Genomic DNA, 22,233 nt, shown 5'->3' on the forward strand with positions numbered 1-22,233 from the left:
ACACCTATGGAAGCAGCACAGCAGAGTGAAGAGATCGACCTACAATGAACTTACTACATTACATTACATTACAGGCATTTGGCAGACGCTCTTATCCAGAGCGACGTACAACAAAATGTATAACCATAACCAGGAACAAGTGTAAGTGTACTACAGGTAAATAATTATAGCCTACATGTTATTGTTATTGGTGGATCGTTTATTAGTAATCACGTCGTGTTATCTTAATACTCAAATAATGCAAAGCTTAAATATTTGCAAAACGCAAGAAAAATAATTAGAAGTAGTGCTTGTGTCAGAGGAAATGCAAAAGAACTGCTGGTGATCTCAATAATTATTTATACCGTCTTACTATAGGAACTACACGGAGCCTTCCTTTGCTGTGATAACTAATGGATCTGTTGATTTTGCATTTTATTATATATATATATATATATATATATATATATATATATACATATATATATATATATATATATAGAGAGAGAGAGAGAGAGAGAGAGAGAGAGCGATAATGAATATAATGTGAAGATAAATATGTCTTCAGACAAAAATGCATGGCGTATCAAATTTATTTTCCAATATGTAGTTTTGTTCATGTTGCTGGTACTACCTTATTTTCACAAACAAACTTTTTAATAACATTCAGCATCCACACGGCTAAAGTGCTTGACAATTTTGCATTTCGAGAACCAAGAATGTTCTTTCCTCTTTTTATACAGCACGAGATCTACACAACGACTGTGAAAAATATGGCTTTCAGCTCCTCTAAACGCATTTTATAGTGCATAGAAATGAAGCGGGACATTCAGAGTAACAGTTTTGCTCTCATATGCACCTGAATATACAATGTTCCATCAGCTGCCATGGATATTTTAAAGCCTTTCAGCTTTTCAGAAAAAGAGGAAAATGGTTCAAGAGAAGCTCAGTACTTGATGTTTGTAAGAAATAAAAATAAAAAATGTGGACAGAACCAGCTTGATGTAAAAACCCCTGATTATTAGAAGTGCATTTCAGAAAATACAGAGTAAATGGACATTAGAAATAAAAAAAACATGAATTAATCTCTCATATTTAACATTATTAATACGTTATAAAACGTATTTTCACACACAATTATGACATAATTGAAAATAGGAAGACGAGCACACTCCTAACAACTCGATGTGAACATTGCACGGGTCTCGTTTACATTGTCTTTTTTTTGTTTGTACTTTGCGTGCATTATACACGATATTGTCCGAGTTCACGTTTATTTACACCAGTTTAGCTTTCATTTTCAGAATCACTCCTGGTATCCTTGGGGGGCGGCGCGGGTTTCAAAGTGCTTTTGCTGTCCTGCTTGGAAGTGCTGGATAGGTCTATTGCCATGTCCTCGGAGTCGTCCGTTGTGTTGGCTCTGTTCGCCCAGGCGATGTCGCTGTCTTTCACCTTTGTTTCCTCCGGGTACGAGTCCGAGTGAGTGGACTCCGGTGTGCCTGGCGGCTTCTTCACTATTTCCATTGACTTTTTGTGCATGCCTATATAGAAAGGAAAATGGCACAAAAAGTTATCGAATTGGCTCACAAGGGCTTGAGATCACAAGACTAATTCAAAATTGGTTAATGTTCATCTGGTGTATCTTAACTACAGGTTTTCTGATTCAAAGAGCAGCACATTAAAAAAGTCCTAACAAATATTTATTTAAAAAATCTTTAAATAGGCCTATTTTAAATCTAAAGCTGTAGGTTAATACAGTCCACGGTTAACTTTACAGTTCCATTACAATTCAACTCAAACATTCAATTTCAAAATTCAGTTTTACTTTGTCACAAAACACCTCAGCTATGTATTCAAAAGTCAATCAAATACATAATTGAGTAGTATATTATAAATAAACGAAACAACCTGCTGGCTCACCTAGAAGCCAGGGAGCGCAGGACCCCATCATCCCGCTCTTGGCGGAGTTGATGATCGACTCGGGGAGCGGGATGGAGTGGCGAACCATGGCGCCGTAAAGCCCGTATTCAGCCATCACACTGCTGCGACCCCAACACTTCTCGCGCTTCCGCCACTTGGCCCGACGGTTCTGGAACCACACCTGGAGGGGAAGACAACCGAATTATAAACCAACGTAAATTAATTAACTGGTCACAGTTTCATCCTATATGTCAAAACGTCGTGTAGAGCTTCAATTTGCATCGAGGTTATAGCCTACCTGTATCCTGTCCTCGGGCAATTCCGTCTTCATCGCGAGCATTTCTCTTGCGTAAACATCTGGATAATGTGCCTCGTGGAAAGCCTTTTCGAGTTCTTCGAGCTGATGTGACGTGAATACAGTTCTGCAGAAAAAGTGGATGGAAATTCTCAACGTCCGTTGCATTTAAAGTAGCCAATCAAATAGTACATTTACTAATGGTTATGTCTCCAACAGACATATACATATTCTCATATTACCTGTGCCTCCTCTTTTTTCTCTTTTGAGAATTTCCTGAATTCTTTGCATCATTTCGATCTCCAGAAAGACAGTCGTCATCTGAAAATATTAATTAAAAAGTTACATTTTTTCACATTCATGATTAGTGATCACCAAACGGGATTTCCGCTTCCCTTCATTTTTATATTAACATTAGGCTATGTATTTTATATTCACGGAAGATTTGGCTAATCTAAGCCCAATAATAAATAATATATCTTCCCAATAATAAATAGATTGGCAAATCATTTAAAATGGTTGAAAGAAAAACTAGGCTATTTTGTGTTAAAAGGTTTAAAATTATGTGAGGCAAATCTAAAACATGTGACTTGACCTGGCTGCCTGATTGTTTTTGCTTTAAATTATAATGGTCGCTCTGTGAGGCCGTGCTGTCGTTCCATTTTGGTATAGCTGTCACTACCTAACGAAACTTTCACCTTAAGAATAGCCTCATCCGAAAGTTTCAGAAAAGGAATTTTTAAAAATTAGGTAAATATGTACCGGAATAGTTCTCCCTTTGCGGCTCCAAATTCTGCATAAAATGATTCTCCGTCCTGGACTGAAGAAGAGGTATGTGGCTCGGGAGAAAACAGGGAGTCCCGGGAGGTTGCTGTGCCGCTAGACTGCAGAGGAACCCCAAACCAAGGGGCAAGGAGCCCCCGGCGAAAGAGAAGCCCCCAATCCCTGCACTCTGGCCGTCGCCGTTGGCACCAACTCCGGGTCCTGCTGGATGGGGTTGCAAATCAGTCTCGAGACCCAGGAGGTCGGTGATTGCAAAACCTTTAGATCTAAACCCAGGTCCATTGAGCCGCGCTTTGTCGATTCCAAAAGTCGGCGCCAAAATCTTGACTTTGGGCTTCTCGTCCGTGGAATCCTCTCTTCCTGTCATGGTAGACATCTGTATTTTGACTTTCTCTTCCCTCCCACTGTTCAGAGTGATGATGGAACGGGAGAGGGCATAAGGCGGACAATTTATCCTCGTGCCGTACAACAGGGATAACTCCAGCGTCCAATCAGATCCACTGTGAGATCTGTCAAAGCTACAAGAGGCGTTTCCCTTTTTTTCAATCCCAGAGGATTAATTGCCACCAATTTTCCTTTAAATCCGATAAGGATTTTTTCTCTCTCTCTGAATTGGTTCTAAGTCGTTCTCTTGATGACAGATTTCACTTATCTTTGAGGCTTGATACATTTGTATTAATATAGGCTATGCTACATTTAAATCAGTCTTTACAAATGCGCAGGAAATTGGCATTCATTTTATTAGAACGATTTGTAATGTCTTTGTATATCAAGCGATACTGCGTCTCCTCTGGGTGTATAGGTTATTTTCAGAATGGCATTACAAGCGTTATGCAACTAAACTACAGGCTACTTCTAAATAAACCCTTAAGGACATGAGTACATCTGGCCTTCACTGATTGATTCAAAAGTTCAAGTCTCTTAAAAAGTCAATTAAACCAAAGTCTGGTGTCCTATTTAAAACGTTACATCCTTCAGAATGTACTTAAATCTTGGGGAAATATTCAAATTAAAAATTAAAAATTATTAGAATTCATTGGTTTAGTTTTTGAGCGCTGTGGGATTTAACTAAAATTCATTTTGTGCAATGTTATTACTGGGTTAAAATATGCATATTAATATAATATTTAATTTGTCAGCTGGTGTCTATGTCACTTATATAGGCCCTTCCATATTCAAATATCATTTAGGCTAAGTTCATTTAGGCTAAGTCCAGAGAATTGCACTTGGAACTTGTTCTTTTCAGAAACAACGTCTCGCACACAACCGATTTTGCATTTAGGAAGTGGATTGCTTTTAACTAATTTAAGTATATATTTCGTTTTATAAACCATCCAAGAATACGCACCAATTCGCCATTCTCACCTGTTTACGCAAACGATTTAATAACAGTTTAAAACAACTGTTTTGCAGATCTCGGTATTTTTCAATCACTGTCTCTCTCTCTCTGTCTGTCTGTTAAACATCTAGATTAATCACAGTGCCCCTGATAAAGATAATTACAAGGCACATTCATTTTACATTATTAAAGAAAGACCCCAATCTCCCTGACAAGCTGTTCCCGGGATTAACAAAATAATAACTTTCATTTAGGATAATTGTAATTTTAATGGCGGGGTATTTGTGCTTAGCTATCAAAGGTTGGAGATTATAGGTTAGTAAAAGAAGTTAGTTTGTGAAGGCTTTGAATTTGCAGTGTTTATTACTCCACAAAACTGATTGGCTTGATTTGTCATGGCTGGTCAATTTATGTAAGAATGTAATAAATTGTCAGTGTACTCGTTAAAATACCGTAGCGGTCAATTATCTGTGAGAACGTGGACTATTGAAATGACCCTGGTTTACCAAACACTTCGGGTAAACATATCATTGGGACGTCCTCCTAATTTATCACCAACTCACCGTTCAGGCGAGATGCACCGGATAACTTCGCTGTATTCGATTGCGGCTTTTGGAGGTAGACGGTGTCCGTCAAGTCAAAAATTGGAAGTTAAAACATAGCATATTCGTATGCAATTGAAAACAATTTTTTAAATCACAGAAACTGTCAATATATTGCAAGATCCATCCACGTAGGCTAGCCTATATACTGCAGCCAGTACCGGGAATAAAAATAGCCTGTCATTTATTTCAGGGAAATTTGGCCAGGCTTCTTAAGATTTTGAACGTCGTGTGATATTAAGGCGTTATTTCTTTTTCATCCAGAGTGAACTGTCATTGTTTGATATTACAGGAATCAATTTTTACTTCAGAATGTTGCTCATAATTTTATATAGTATGCTATATGCATTATGCATGTTTTAGAAATAAAGTATGACCCCTAGTTTTAATTAAATAGCTTATAGCCTTTCATATCCTTCACATGTATTGACACGACTGCTTTCAGCAGGCTATAGTCTGCTGCCTATTAGGCGACTTAGTTAAAGTGGTTCTGAACATTTATGTTCTATGTTAATCAGAACAAATGTCCTTGAATAAATCAGAATGCATCAAAAAAAAAAAATCACAGTAAGGATATTTTTTAAATAAAAAAGAAACAAGTTTTGAAAGGAAATAATGGAACCGTCCCAAAGGTCCATCCTGAGCATTCTGTCACAGAGTGAGTGGAGTGCACTGCACGCGCACGTGAAAAGCGCACTAAAAGAAGCACGCTCGTCACACACGGCTTATTTGATGCCCTACATGTTGCAGGCAAGATTATGCACTGATTACTGGTCGGCATTTGCTATCCCAAGATATTATCGTGTTATTCAATTTCTTAGCTATCCCTCCCCTCATTAAGTTCCATATTAATTCGGTGCGCTGGACACGTGGTCTTGTAAGTCGACTTTCACCTATTAAAATAACGTGTAGAAAATCTCTATCTGTAATTAGAGTTCGTAATCCGACCTTCCACCAAATTTCCTGTCTGAAGAGATATTAGGATAAACCCCTAATTGTTTTGACGTGTCCACGGAATCAGCTTTATTTCAGCAGTTTAAGTTAATGCTGATGCTTCTGAGGATGATGAGGCTCCTAATGTGGAAAAGTAATTCGGAAAGTTATGCCCAAGTACAACTAATCCGATCGAGGGTTGGGAGTGAGCGAGTGAGTGAAGGGGGTGGGGGGTTCAAACAGGCCTACATTTCAGGTAAAATGAAAAACGCGTTTAAATTGAACAAAATGGTGTCATCAGTCAGTCCTTCTATTTGTAAAAAAAATAAAAAAATAAAAAAAATAAAAAAAATTGATAAATCTTCTTACAGGAGATAATTTAATAAACTGCATAAAATTAATCTAGTCTTAATCTATCGCTTTAAATAAAGAGCCGTTCAAAATCTGATTTAAAAGACTCCCTGTCCATTAAGAGCAATTTCGTGGCGTTAACGTTGGCAACGTTGGCAACCCGGGAAATAATGCGATAATTCACGAGATAGCCTCTAGCGGGATTTCAAATCGGCAAAATGAAACGAAAGAATCGTGCAGAACTGCGGGGCCAACGTCGTCATTGCAATCTAATACATATTTATCAGGACAATCGTTCTGGAGCTATAGTTCTGGAAAACCCCGCATATTATTCAATTAAATTTGCACCGCACGCACTGACATACTATTTCGTTGGGTACTGTGCATCTATGTACTTTCTGCTGTGAATAAGTTCCATCCCTAGGTTTTTGATAAACCTAAACTTGGCATATCATTAATGGGGGGGGGGGAGGGGGGGGGGGGTATTATTGTAAAACAGCATTAGTAGATCTATGAAAAATAAACAACATGATAATCCTTTGACTTCCGTAAATATAAACATAAATGGACTGCATTTATATAGCGCTTTTATCCAAAGCGCTTTACAGTTGATGCCTCTCATTCACGCATTCACACACACCAACGGTGAAACGTTGCCATGCAAGGTACCAATCAGCTCGTTGGGAGCAGTTAGGGGTTAGGTGTACTTAGGGTGCATGTTTATGAATCTCTTTGCAGTATATGCATATTTTGACAGCAAAATATGTGATATGCAATCACATCAATAAATTATTTGAGTGCCTCTACAATCTACCGTACTGTATGTGACCTTCTAAACTGAGCAAAACAGAAATTATGGGATTCAGGCCAAAACTGTACCCCAGTAAAATATTACAAAAAAAAATGTGATTGGAGTAGTTTTTTAAATTAAAGAAATACAAGAATACAAGAAACACATCTTCTGTGGTCTTTTAAGCCCCACCGATGCTCCAGTAACAACAGTAATTATCTGAAACTGTTGTATTTTATCATTAAGGTCACAACATGTCATGCAATAAAGACCAATTTGTCAGGCTGTACCAGTGAGTAACTGGGGAAACCAATGCCTAGTCACCACAGGTAGTAAAGAAAAATACCCGCTCCTCAATAAATACTCTTTCTGCTTCCTTAGGGAATACCTGTCTGCTCATCCTACCACTCATTTGGATAACAGGTTCTTTTTGTCCTGTGGCTTCCGTGGATGTACAGTCTGTGCAGCCGACCTGGAATTCTCCTGCCAATCTACAGTTCTCCCCTGAAGTCCCTGTTCCTCTGACTGTCTCCTTTCTCATCATCTATCCCAACCATCCTCTACATCTCCAGCTCTCGCTCTCTCCCAAGATTCTCTCTGGAATCCACTCCAGGCATCCCCCCTGCCCCACCACCATCACTATTTTTCACCTAGTCGTAATTGTCTGCTTGTTATCATTGTAGTTGTCATCATCATCATCACAATCACTGTTATCATATGAGTTGTTCTAATAACCATTATATGCACTTTTGTACGTCACTGGATAAAAGTGTCTGCTAAATAAATGTAATGTAACCATCAGCACTGTCTTCAGATTTTTTCACCAACTTCTAATTTTTCTTATTAATAATAATAATAATAATAATAATAATAATAATAATAATAATAATAATAATAATACATTATCTGCAGCATTATCACCATAATAATCATAATCATCATTATAATCATCATGTGGGTATTAAATATAAATCCCAATAATGTATTCATATCCAATATAATCACATCTGCTAACTTTTTACCCAAAAAACCATACCCACTTGTCTACAGTACATGTATTCCGGTGTATTAATGATTTTCTTCCTCCAGACCTTTGTGTCAAGGTGATTATTTTTAAGGTTTGAACATTTTAATTTATTATAGCTTGGTCCCAGAAATGTAGCATAAGCAGTGTCTAGCCCTCTCTATAAGCGTTTAAAAAAACAAAATAAAAGTCCAAAGGAGCATATTAAAGAAGATTAAGGAAAAAAGAAAGACTACATTCGATATTATAAAGAAAATAGAATCACTTAAAGTATATTACAAAAAAAAACAAACATTTTCTCTTTGTGCTTGCAGGGAACTGAGAAAGGAAAAAAAATGTTATTTTAAGGGCCAGATTACAAGGCAGGGTTTCATGGTGTCATCAATGGTGATTATCTGGGATTAAACTAATCAGTAAATGTTTCTCTGCTCATTATTTTCCAGAGAAGATTTCCAGGCGATTCTCCACAGCCACAAGATTATTAATCTCTTAAAGAGCGTAACGTCAAAAAATCGCTTTTTGCTCTAATTTTCTCCGGCCGGCCGTCCCCGGGCACATGGACACATGGCGGGAGACTGACTAATAGCCGGGCCACGTGCCCTAATTCCGACCGCCGTCCTGCCGGCCCGCCGGCGGGGAACTGGAGGCAGCACCGCTCCGCCGCGTTCAAATGAAGGCAGATTTAACCCTTTAAGGTGTGACATAACAAATGTGTGATTAGAATGTTCTGAACAACTGAAACAATCATCACTGGCAATTGAAAGCCGCGGAGTTCTAATATACTGAATTAGAGTTTTGAAAGAACATAAAAAAAAACATACTCTTCAAAGGGTTAAATGCCTAAACCCATCCAATGAATATTTTGTTGCTTTTTACAGTTTTAATTGTCTATTTTGTGTACCCTATGCACAGTCTAATACAAAAAATGTATATCCTCATAATTTCCAAAGGCTACATTTTTTTCAACCAAGATTACACTTTAAACTAATTTTGCTTAATTACATTTTACATCATGAATAAATGGCATCTGCATGCTTTATACCACAGGTTTCCCAAGAAAGGCCAACATAATTTTAGTACACATAATGCTAGGATACATTTTAGGATACATGACATGCTAACTGTTAAATGTAACTGCATTAAGGATATAGTATCTTAATTCACATTCATATTGTTGTGCAGTCAAATATGGGTGTAACAGGGAGGTTAACATAACCCATACATTGCATGTTAGCAAAGATCTGATTGCAGTTCTTCCCTAACTAAATGTATTAATTGAAGTGGCAACTGTTAAAACCTACATAGCTTTTACAGTACCAAGCCCCCCCCCCCCCCAACAAAAAAAATGAGTTACATTGCATGTTCATGTTCCCCATTTTGCTTGATCTCCAAGAACTCCAGAAGCAAAGAGCTTGACACGATGGGAGAGGTGTTTCAAGGCTAAACAGATGTTTCATCCCCTTCACACCCCCCCCACCCCCCAGCCACCAAATATTGCTCACATTAAAGGCGCAAAATCAATTCCCCCCCCCCTTCAGTTTTAATCTGATTTCTCACAATTCCCTCCATGTGTAATCTTTTATATAATCAAAATGAAACAATCGTGCTTTCAGGTTCACTAATATGCAGTTTCACGGAGTGGAAAAGTGTCTCAATATTGGTTTTGGTTTTGTTATTAAAAAACAACAAAAGGTTTTAAAACCGTGTCTGAGTACTCGAAAATGGGAAAGTAGGACTGAATCCTCATTGTGATTTCTAACAAGGAGCTTAATGCACTGTACAGTGAACACATAACTTATGTTTTAATTCTGGCCATGGGTTACAATTATACAAAGATAAGATTTATTGATTGCAGGGAAAAAAATAACATACCTCCAGGATTAACGTTTTGGATTCTTCACAAACCACTTAGCAGTTATCACAAAGTACTCACTAAAGTGTGCTTTCACATTAGAATTCCTTCTCCTGATATGGCTTCCTATATTGATTCCAGTTTGCATATGGTGCAAAGCTTGCTGGGCGGGTGTTGGCTAGAGCAGTCTGTTGTAGCTGCTGTGTAGATGCCCTCAGTGTTTTTAGAGCAAGCAGTGAATAGTTTGATTTTGCAATCTGCTGGGACACAGGAGCCTCCTCTGAACACAAGCGGTGTTTTTTTTTGCAACGGGGGAGTGGAAATGGGAGGAATATCTGAACAGACGATCTGACACAGACAAAGAAGCATCAGGTGGGAGAGGCCGGAGCGTTAGGAAGCCGCTTGCTGCAAAATTCCCCGGAGAAAAGAGACCTCCAAAGGGTCCACTTGGGACTAAGATGGACGACATCTTTAAAGGAACTAATAAAAAAAAAAAAAGCCAATTTGCTTTATCTGACTATGTGTGCCCGAATGCGTGTGCGCGCGCGCACGTGTATCCATGCATGCAGTGCGTCTTTAAAAAACTATTTGCTATGAATATATTGGTGATAAACCAGCCTTATAAGGTCTCCTGTTGTTTTATTCATTACTGGTTCATATTTTTGAAAAAAAATAATCTATTAGATTCATTTAACACCATCACTTGTTATTGTTACTGTTGATTTGGCCACTACAATAAGGCCCATTATTCTCCCATCTCAATGGAGTATAAGTGAAAAGAGTGTAATAATGGAAAAATCCACCATCAAAAGCATTTAAAAAGCTTATAATTGTGGAAGTTCCTGTAGGTCTCATATCCCCTGCAATGACAGTTCCAGTTTCAGGGTTAAAGATGTTAGAATTATGAGAATTTGTAATCCTGCTGTTATACCCTGGCCTATTTATATATTTCAGTGTGTAAAAAAAAAACATATTCAAGTGTTCACTGAACATAACTTAGATATCCATCTACATATCATAAACGTTTGGCCTTAAATAGTGCCCACAAGAGCACTACCTATTAATACATTTATTTTCTTAAAATCTTCATTTAGGAGTCATTTTCAAGCCTGTTATTCTGTAGATTAAAATTTTCAATATATATTTTTGTGATATTTTTGGTGATATTATGCTTCATTCAATCAGAAATATTCCCTTCAAAAAAAAAAAAAAAAAAAAAAAAAAAATTTTCAGTTATATTTCAAGTTTAATTATCAAATAAAGCTCTCTGTGGTACTTCAGGCTGAAGGGCGCCGAGGAGGTGCTGTAAATGATAGGATTAATTGGGGTGGTGCGGCTCTCAGATTAACGGGCCCAGACCGTACCCCCGGATCGCCCAAACAAAAGCCCGTAGCACCGGTGCTTCTGGGTATTGTCGCTAATTGTTGGCCAGCCCATTGTTTACACAGGAGACAATGGCGTTGGCCACGTGTCGACCTCCTGCCAATCAAGTGATGCACCCCCCAATTTCTTTTGCGGTAATTATTTCAAAATGCATATTTATGCAAATGGGCCCCCCCTAGTAGATTAACCTAATTCATGCATGTAAACAACTCCGTGACAAGGATTAAAGTTTGTCAATTAGACCCAGACACCAAGGATCACTCATAGTCTGGAGTCTGAGGTCTGTCTTTTCAGTGGGGGGGGGGGGGGGGGGGGAACCTCACTTGGTTCTTAATCTCACCTCCGAAGTAGAAGCAGAGGCATGAAATCTGTCACAAACGCAAACAATAAGATGAGGCGCATTGTCAGTGCGCATTAGGCATAATAGTTTATGATTAAAGATTAGTACTGTACAGTCACGCTCATTCTGCTTATGGGAAACTGTACACAATATAAATTCTAAATGACAATTTTAGCAGCATATAGTTTGTTATGCCGAACCAATTGTAAAATTACAATTAATAGTTAAGGGTGCTGATACTTAAAAGTTTATGATGATTTTCGATCAAATCTGTTTTACAACAGCTGATATGGGGGAAGGGAAAACAGAATATATATATATATATATATACATACTCAAGCTGAAGTACAAGTCATGTTAAGGGATTGTATAAATATCAGTTCCATATCAGTCTAGATCCTGAGTAACAGATGACCAGACAGGAGCATTTAGATGTTTTTTTATTTTTTATTTTTAAACATTATGACTTCCATATATTTTGTGTACTCTATGTACTTTTTCCTGCAGTTGAGTGACAGGGTATAGAGTGTTGCCTCTTTATGTACTGTATATAGTCAATATGGATGAATAAGTGGGTCCCAGTTTGAGTGTAGTGAACACCCAATAAACAGGTCAAAGCTTTGACAAGCCGAAGTGAAAGCTAAACTGTTACTTTTTCCTCAGTATACCTGCGCTTTATTTTATAACTTTATTTAGAGCAAGAATAAAGAAGTCAATACTTTGGCAGCTGGGTGGGGATCCTTCCAATGCTGCAGTTTATCGTAGTGCTCCAAGCTCTGGTGTCAAGTGGAGACTGTACTCAACAGTCATGCAGGGCAGGGTGCAATTGCCTATAATGTCAGCCAGGGTGTGAGGAATACGGTTGGTGGGATTGTTCTCGTATCGTGACACACCAGTGACCACCCGTGGTCAGTCAAGGAGCCTGCAGTCTGCATTCATGTCACTCTCCTGATGCAATGACTGCGCAGCTTAGGACTGACCGAACTACAGAATGTAAACAAGCTGTTCAGGAGAATGTGTGTGTGCTTCCAATGAGAGTTTGTGTGTGCTTCTGTGGAGTGTGTGCGCTTCTAAGGAGAGTGTGTGTGTGCTTCTGTGGAGAGTGTGTGTGCTTCTGTGGAGTGTGTGTGCTTCTAAGGAGAGTGTGCGTGCTCTTGCACTGGCTGAGGAGAAGTTCACGAATATACGGCTGTTTGTGTGAATAGGGGGAAAAAATTCTGAACTTGGGGGGAAAGGTCTCTAAGAATGTACTTTTCTTTCAGTTTGGAACACTAATATGAACTGAAGGAAAAACTGTTTTTTGTTCTCTTAATTCACAGGAAAAAGGTTAAAAAGAAATCAATGACTCTTCAGAGCTCACCCTGTGTGAAGATGGAAGCCTGGAGTAGTGTGTGTGTGTGTGTGTGCGTGGGGGGGGGGCATGAGTATACCCAATTGTCCAAGGAGCAAAACCTCATGTACACTTGAACTACACTTCCATTTATTTTAGATCGTGTTTGCAGAGCATATCACACACGTGAACATGTGAAGCACAAAGCTGAAGTCTCTAGCTTATTCTCTCAGCACTATCAAACGTATACACAATATTAAGGCCAGAGTAGGAACAGGAGTGAAGGATGATAGTCTGAACAGTCAGTGACAAGGACAAAAAAAAAAAACTAGTTTGAGAAGTTTCCTTCAGGATTGTTCTCCTCTATCCACCCCCCTTGCCTTGTTACGTAATCACAGCCAACACCTTCCAAAAATGGCCCCTCTGAAGTTCCTGCAGAATATCACAGAAGCAGGGGTTGTGGCAAAAGCGCAGCACCGGCTGCCTGATCAGACCAGCGTTTGCCAAGGAGCTGCACCCCCCCCCCCAACACACACACACCACACCCCCCCGCCTCCCCCTCCCCCCCCCAGCCCGGCTGTCCCGCCACAGAGGGGCCTGCCCCGGCTCGGGACAGAACCTATTGTTGCTCTCGCGGCCCCAGTATGTGATTAGGGCCCCATTGATGCCGCTGTTTCCTGTCTGCAGGCTGCCGGGACGTTCCGTGACACGGGGCCCCCGCAAACCGGGCAGGGGCCCGCCCGGGCCCGGGACGGCCCGACCAAAAAAAAAGGTCTGTCTGCTTCCATTAGCTCCACAAAGCCGCCATTCTCCCTGCCGCCACAGGCCTGTCCGACTGGCTTAGCTTATTATCGGGTGATCTCTCCCCCCCAGAAGTGTGCTAATTAGAAAGAAATCATCAAGTCAATTAGGGGGGGGGAAAACTCATTAAACGGCCGATGCTGGTCCAAAGCCAGGGAAAGTTGGGCCGGCTAGACTTTCAACCGTTTCCCCGTGAGGGGAACGTTTCACAGGAACAAAAGCACAGGGGGGCCAGTCACAGAGCAGGCGGGGGGGGGGGGGGGTATTGTGGGGGGGCAGTGGGCTTGTTTACAACTGTTGTGCTAAGGGGGCCTTTTTTGTACCGATGTTTCCTGCTCATTGGGCGGACTGCTCTCGGGGTCTTTTGTGCTGTTAATATTTTAACAACGATGTCGGGCGGGAAGAAAGCAGCGCTATGGCTAGCTCCATAGCGACCATCCCTACGTAACACTCCAAACATTTATAAAAATTCCCTTCCCAGAGCTGACGGAAGGAGCAGCAACTGCCGGAGTCAGTTTTAAGTGGATGAAGACATCTATGAAAGCAACAGGGAAGAATCATAAGTGTATTACATCAAAGATAAAAACAAAATCTGCCTTTGAATAACTGTAATATTTAAAAGCTTCCTTGGGATTAATATAATAAAAGTATTGCCCCTTTTTTTTTAAGTCCGCGGCAGACAAGATCACATATGTTAAGGTATGGAGCATATGGCGCCTGGTGTGATTGGGAAGGATATGAAAGTACAATTTTACTGATGGATTACTAAATGCTTTATGTTGACCATCTAATGTTCCAGCCCTGGCAATCAAGAACTCCATTGTTCTGTCAGTGAGGATGGACGCAAACGCTAAGCCAAACTTTAAGATAAAATTATTATTATTATTATTACTTTTTTCAAAAAAAAATACACTGCTGACAGGGATTTATTCCCACCCCGAGATTTGCGCCCGTCATTTAAAAAAAAAAAAAACAAACAACATTTTAATAATACCTGTATTTACAGATTTATTTACACAGAGATTGCGAGGGGGGGAGGGTTAAAATATCGGGATTAACTCTTAGCATGGAAATGCCATGTCGAGGAATAAGACTATTCTTAGGGGTGTGATTAGGGGCCTGGGACATGCCACGCGCCACGATGTGCCTCCGGCCCGTGGCACTGCCCCGGCAACAGATGCCCCGCGTTAACATTCGCTGATTAAATGTGGCCCACCAAAGCCACTCCTCGTCTCCGTAAGGCCGGGACTCTCCCCCCTCCCCCCGCCCCCCCGCCCCCCCCCGAACCCAACCCGAACAATCTGTCTTCAATCTGTTCCTTCAGCGAGGCCCACGTGAAGCCTGCAAGCCTTGTCTTCAGAGACCGCAGATCCCAGCAGCCTTTCCTTCAGAGACCGCAGATCCCAGCAGCCTTTCCTTCAGAGACCGCAGATCCCAGCAGCCTTTCCTTCAGAGACCGCAGATCCCAGCAGCCTTTCCTTCAGAGACCGCAGATCCCAGCAGCCTTTCCTTCAGAGACCGCAGATCCCAGCAGCCTTCCTTCAGAGACCGCAGATCCCAGCAGCCTTTCCTTCTGAGACCGCAGATCTCAGCAGCCTTTCTTCAGAGACCGCAGATCCCAGCAGCCTTTCTTCAGAGACCGCAGATCCCAGCAGTCTTTCTTCAGAGACCGCAGATCCCAGCATCCTTTCTTCTGAGACCGCAGATCCCAGCAGCCTTTCTTCTGAAACCGCAGATCCCAGCAGCCTTTCTTCAGAGACCGCAGATCCCAGCAGCCTTTCTGCAGAGACCGCAGATCCCAGCAGCCTTTCCTTCAGAGACCGCAGATCCCAGGATTCTTTTTTCTGAGACCGCAGATCCCAGCAGCCTTTCTTCTGAGACCGCAGATCCAAGCAGCCTTTCTTCAGAGACCGCAGATCCCAGCAGCCTTCCTTCAGAGACCGCAGATCCCAGCAGCCTTTCTTCTGAGACCACGGATCTCAGCAGCCTTTCTTCAGAGACCGCAGATCCCAGCAGTCTTTCTTCAGAGACCGCGGATCCCAGCAGCCTTTCTTCAGAGACCGCAGATCCCAGCAGCCTTTCTTCAGAGACCGCGGATCCCAGCAGCCTTTCTTCAGAGACCGCGGATCCCAGCAGCCTTTCTTCAGAGACCGCAGATCCCAGCAGCCTCTCTTCAGAGACCGCAGATCCCAGCAGCCTTCCTTCAGAGACCACGGATCCCAGCAGCCTTGTCTTCAGAGACCACGGATCTCAGCAGCCTTTCTTCAGAGACCGCAGATCCCAGCAGCCTTCCTTCAGAGACCACGGATCCCAGCAGCCTTTCTTCAGAGACCGCAGATCCCAGCAGCCTTTCTTCAGAGACCGCAGATCCCAGCATCCTTTCTTCTGAGACCGCAGATCCCAGCAGCCTTTCTTCAGAGACCACGGATCTCAGCAGCCTTTCTTCAGAGACCGCGGATCCCAGCAGCCCTACATGCGCTTCCCCCGTGACGTGACTGCGGGAGAACCCATCAAGGCCGCCTTTTTAAACTGACAAAATCTCCAATAAGGAAGGAAATATAAACAGACCTCTCGTACAAAGAAGTGTGGGTGAAAATCACTTATTTTTCAGTGTTGCTAAAAAATAGTCATCATGGGACAACGCGTCCAACGGGTCATCGCGTCTTGTACACCCTCGAAACATTCATTCTAAAAAGACTGGAAGGTGTGAGTGGGTTGGTAAAGTTAGAGACATGGTGCAGACCTGCGATGCAGGCTGTTACAGCCCAACAGAGAGTCTTGCCCCGGCATTGCTGTGGTCTACTCCGCCAACGGCGGAGTCAGGATTAGAGCAAATGAGGCTAAGAACAGATTGGAAAAGAGGGAGAAAAGGAAAATAAGAAGAAAATCGGTTTAAAAAATCCAAACATCAATTCACAATTCGACAATGAATTTTAGCCCACGTCCCCTTAAGTGTTGGGCAAATGTATGGTGAGAAAAAAAAAAAAAACATAAAATACTACTAAGAGTTAGTTTTATGACCATATAAAGTAATGCTACCCCCACCCCATTGCGTGCCTCAAAACTGGCGGGATTTGGGAGAGAGCAGATAAAACCTCATCTAACAACAGCGAGTGCGCGTTTCCCCCTGTCAGGGGCAATTAGGGCCCGGTTTCCCAGCATGCCGTGCATGGCGGGGCTCACAGAAGGCATGCGGCAGTGCAATGGGGCGTGCACAGCTCCAACCGGGCGAACAGAAGCATCCCTCTGTCACCCGAGGTAAAACAGTTGCTCCCCGGCTAATTTCCCACATATGCTCGGTGACATCCTCCCCAGACATCACCAGACTCTGGGCCCAGGCCCCCTTTATTCCTGTCGGAAGTCCGATCAGTTTTTCTACACACAGTTTGGCCCCGTGTCCCCATAAAAACACCCAGTGTGTTTTAACGAGACCGGGGAATGTCCTCACAAGGTAAGCTGTGCGTGTGTGTGTGTGTGTGTGTGTGTGTGACAGCAGGAAAGATGCGTAACAGGGCTGTTCAGCTCTGCTGCTGAAGGTATCTGAGCTTCAAGGGCCAGAGGAGCCAATGTTCCTTCCCACTATGGCCCAGAACAATTCAAACGGTTTCTTTATGGATTAAGCTCCACCCCTTTCTTTGCTCCCATTAGGTAGGAATGGAAAGGTGCACTTTCAGGCAAGGTGCACTTCATCCCTGAGTTTACAAATGCCTAGCTCAGCACCATTTTGTATAGGCTACAGTTTAAAAAATCTTAACAAAATACAAAAAGTATTTTTCAAACTGGGAAAGGGGGGACTTCACCTAAGATTCTCTCTCTCTCTGGAGCTCACTGTATATAGCCTTTTTGGGGCTTTTAAAAGCGCACATGAAGAAAAAAAATTTAATCAATACTTGTTTAATTTCCATATTTAGTAACATGTTTCTGCAATACATTCCTCACTCAACAGTAAATGCGAGAAGGCAGTGATGATGTCATGGTATCTTACTGATTCTCCCAGCACATAATTTTTGCTGTTTATCTCATTGTAGGTCTTAAATCCAAGTTAACTCGGATTAACCCTCGTGGAAAGGCATTAGGAAAGGGGATAACCTATGTTTTAAACGAAGCATAACACTGAGTTGTGTATCCTACTGGGATTGCGTAAACAACAGGAAATATCAACAGTCATTCAGTTACAGGTTGAGCACTCTGCCTCAATAATTTATCTGCAAAATGCATTAAGTGATTGATTTGATTTCTACTGCCCATTCCTGTAATCGTAAGAACAAAAAATGTAAGTCTGTAACTTACACAACGCTTGTTTACGCTGATAAAGCATAGGGCTAATGCCGGAGCATGCCGGTGGCTTTCAAATGAAGCCATCTGCAAGTTTCTTATTTTTTCAAAAAATCAGAAACAATCCCATGACAGCACACAATTAACATAATAATTAGTGAGTAACGCAATTTCCTCTAAACTCAGCAAAAACCCGCCAACACGGTCACAAATTAGTTTCACGATGTTGCTGAAGCGCCTTCTCGTTCCTGCGCACAGTCGGATGGCGGATCCACCCACTGGCGTTTTGGATCGACAGATCATCCAATCAGCAACATGCGTCACAAAGTGACAATACATAGGTCACGAAATTATTGGGTTAATAAGAACAAATAAAGGAAAAATAAATCACGACTCAAGTATTTACAGTTTCGGCAGGTTTTAGGCTAGGCTACTCCTCCATATGAGCCCATTTTGCGGACTGTGACAACCACGCCCGCTACAGGTATATCATTGGCATTTTCTGCGGTAGAACTGGCGCGTCACACTTCACGGTGACGCTCCCTCAAAACCGAAACCTCTCGACACGTCTGCATCTCCAGAGCAAGTTGTGTTTAATCAGCTTTTCCTTCAATTCTGCCCAAATCTGATTGAAACAGCTTTACGAGAGGAATCTTTTTCGTTATTATGTTGATATTTAAAAAGGACACATAACTGTGACTGGTTTTTATAGAAAAACATAATCTCAGTTGGGAGTATGTTTCGTCTGAGTGAAACTCCAAAATTAGCGTAGAAATATGCTGCTCAAATATCAACATCAACAAGTTTTGATTGCTCAAAGGGAAGGGATTTATGAACATGGAGCATCAATCATACGCTTAGCACCACCCTCCAATTTTATCACTAAAAAGTCCGTAATTTCATTGCTTACAGTATAATTTATTTTAATTTCCTTTGTTCTAGCAAAAAACTCACTTATTGGCGCAAATCCCAATTTTCCATAATACAACAGTGGATATTAACAATGCTGATCAAAAGTTAAACATAGCCTATGCACTTAAACTGAAGTTATCAAACATATGAATGACAAGCATACAGCAAAACCTTTTGAAAAGACTTGGATGTCTGGGATATAGACCTAGTGTGGGAAAAAGTGAATTAAAAAATTTTTTTTACATCAATAATATGTCTGCATAAGAGAATACACCCCACGATTTCAAGAAAGCTTAAGCACCTTTATAGATGTATTATAACATGATTATAAGGGCTCGTTAACATTGCACTTTTCAACATATTTAAAATGATCAAATATAATGATGAACATAATTACATACTGCATATTTAGATATCAGCAATAATTGCATTTTCTTTTTCGCAGTAGCTAGTATTGAGGTAATGGCAGACAATATTTTGTACATATATTAATGACATCACCCTGGAGCCCCAAGACACTACAGGATTCACAGCACCAAGTCCTGTCAGGTATTCTACCTTTCTTTAGGGCACGATAGATCTGTAATGGTTCCATTACATTACATTACAGGCATTTAGCAGACGCATTTAGGGTGACTTACACAACTTTTTACATAGCATTTACATTGTATCCATTTATACAGCTGGATATATACTGAAGCAATGCAGGTTGAGTACCTTTCTCAAGGGTACAACGGCAGTGTCCTACTGGGGAATCAAACCAACTCTATTTATTATACCCATTATACTACACTGCTGAGACACCCAAATATTTTAATACTTTGAAAATTAAGGAAGATTTAATCATAGAAAATTAAGGAAGATTTAATCATAGAAAATTAAGGAAGATTTAATATAACCCGGAAGGAAATGAGTTTCCTTGAAACACCTGAATTGGGAATTGTAGAAATATCTATATTTCAGTTTTTAGAAGTATATACTACACTGCTGCCGGTTCCTTCATCACACGCAGCGTTGCCTCCATCCCCCACCCGCTCACCTGGAATGCTGGATGAAGGACACACAGGTTCAGAGGATCAGCCGGAGCTAGGGCGGGTTTACTGTGACTTACTGAACGTTCCAGCAGATTAGCCTGACCAATCGGAAGGCATTAAGCAAAGTAAGTAGCGTTAAATTACACCCATTTATATTATTATTATTATTATTTGCCCTACCTTCCATTAAAACTTAATATAATGAATCGCAGTGGTATTACCTTCTTATCCCCTTTTCCCCCCTCGATCTAAAAATGGTACTAGAAAATGAAAATTGGATTGGAACCAGATAATGCAATTGATGGCAAATCAGCAGGGCAGGGTTTGCAATCACAAAGCAGGACTGGCATGTATCTAAGGATAAAATCATGGGGTTGGACAGGGATTGCAGAATTGCAACGTGATTAGAGGGCTGGGGGGGGGGGGGGTGTGGGGTGGGGTGGGGTAACCAGAATGAGCAGTCCCCCACCTGGTTAGGGTGCTGCAGACGAGGAGCTTTGCTGGAACAACTCAAGGAGGAAGAGGTTCAGGTTGGTGTGTGTCACTGTGTAATGCACTTCTTAAAGTTGTTTGCAGAACAATCAGATTTTTAATATTGTAATGATGTCCCTGTGGTAAAACGTCATCTGCTTACAGTGTAAGAACAACGATGCCTTTTACTTACGCAATTCATCATACGAAATGCAAAAAGTCGTCATTACTTGCTTGTACCACACGCACGCAAGACCGCGCACACACACACACACACACACACACACACACACACACACACACACACAGCACATGCAAGCCACTGCAAAAAATGTGACCCTTACTGCCAATATATCTAGGTCATGTGATTCCATAAGAAGGATTATTAGGAAATAATTTTAAGGATTTATAGGGATATAATTCAGTGTAAGTATATTAGAATAATAATTAATGGAAGATTCCACTTTCATCTGTTAAGACTAGGGTTTCTATGGATTAGGAGGCAGAGATGAACATCTGGAGAGAGGGAACTGCCTGTTATGTCTTGTACTACATATGATCTTTTTTCATCGTGTTGTTGTCTTTGCTCTGACAATGTACCAGGGCAGAAGGAAATCTTTTCCACACAAAAAAGTGAAACAAACTGAATCGAAACATCATCATCATGTCTATATATATATATATATATATGATTTGGCCTCTGCACAACAGATTTTGTTGTAACAGCACTGAAAACATCCCTATTAGCGAACTAGATAGCCTATTGGTTATAAAGTCAGTTTTCAGTTCTGTTAAAGCAGACAGGACTGAGGTAAATAGTGTCACAGGATTTTGTGAAGCAGAAGTCAACAGAAATAAAGAAAGAAATTGATTATTACTGTTGGATCACTTAAGCTGACTTGACATGATTGCGTCGTAGAAATGAAATTAAAATTTGTGTTCAATTAGATTTTCTGAGAATCCCCCCATTGTGTTTATTGAAAAGCCACTATGGTTAATAATGAACAATAAACTAATTCCCTTAAAGTCGATTTATTGTCATTTCATCTATGAAATACAACGGGTCCTGGTTTTTCATGGAGTTTTGCGTATCCAGAATAACCAATAAGACCTGGATTATACCCTGTTTAGTGCTTTAAAGGCGATTAAGGAGTTTTCTTATTATTGAGGGTGTACTCAGTCCAGGGGCTTAATCTGGCAACCTGATTGGAAAACAAGCTATTAGAGAGAGCAGAAATGGTCAAATGGAACATTTCTCAATGACGACAGAGGGCTGGTTCATCTTTGCACTAATCTGTACTTCACCTTACCGAGTTACATTTGTTACACTGGGTAAACATTTGACTACAGACAACTGACTACATTTCCCATAGTCCTCAACCTTGCTGCAGAGTCTTAAAATAAAGTGTTTCCAGAATACATTGCCAATAGGAGCATTTGATATTTCATATGTATTATTAATACCTTATATTAGCATTTGATACCAATATCATTTTAATTAATTAGCTCTTTAAGTGAGTTTCAAATCTATTTTAAGGTTATTCTATTACTTCATTTGCACATACACAGTTTGCATGGCATCATTCGTATAGTCAATCACAGATTAATGGGCACCTGATTTGGTGTTCTATTTGCACTGCATATCACATTATACAGTATAACCACATTCATAGCTCACACTCATATTAAGTGTGTGCCCATGTGTGCATTTTTATGCATATCAGCCCATGCTCAATTTGCTCTCCACATCTAATAATTAAATGAACTTTGTTTCATTACACATTTTTGTTGTGAATGGCAATAAAAATGCATACAGGTG

At 40.8% G+C, this 22,233-nt stretch overlaps 1 protein-coding gene across 2 annotated transcripts; it reads right to left on the reverse strand.

Moving 5' to 3' along the window:
- Positions 1–556: 556 nt before the first annotated feature.
- Positions 557–3,415, reverse strand: vsx1 (visual system homeobox 1 homolog, chx10-like). 2 transcript variants are annotated; one of them, XM_035399539.1, is made up of 5 exons: positions 2,957–3,353; positions 2,437–2,515; positions 2,198–2,321; positions 1,888–2,080; positions 557–1,520 (listed from the first exon to the last, which is right to left on the reverse strand). In XM_035399539.1, exons 1-5 carry the CDS (start codon positions 3,351–3,353, stop codon positions 1,267–1,269), a joined length of 1,047 nt encoding a protein of 348 aa, XP_035255430.1. In that variant the 3' UTR covers positions 557–1,266. The 2 variants fall into 2 exon arrangements, with proteins under 2 accessions (XP_035255430.1, XP_035255431.1); XM_035399540.1 differs by having other exon boundaries at positions 1,267–1,520; positions 1,900–2,080; positions 2,957–3,415.
- Positions 3,416–22,233: the final 18,818 nt, after the last annotated feature.

The sequence above is a fragment of the Anguilla anguilla genome, chromosome 18 (genome assembly GCF_013347855.1).
Source record: "Anguilla anguilla isolate fAngAng1 chromosome 18, fAngAng1.pri, whole genome shotgun sequence".
NCBI lineage: Eukaryota > Metazoa > Chordata > Actinopteri > Anguilliformes > Anguillidae > Anguilla > Anguilla anguilla.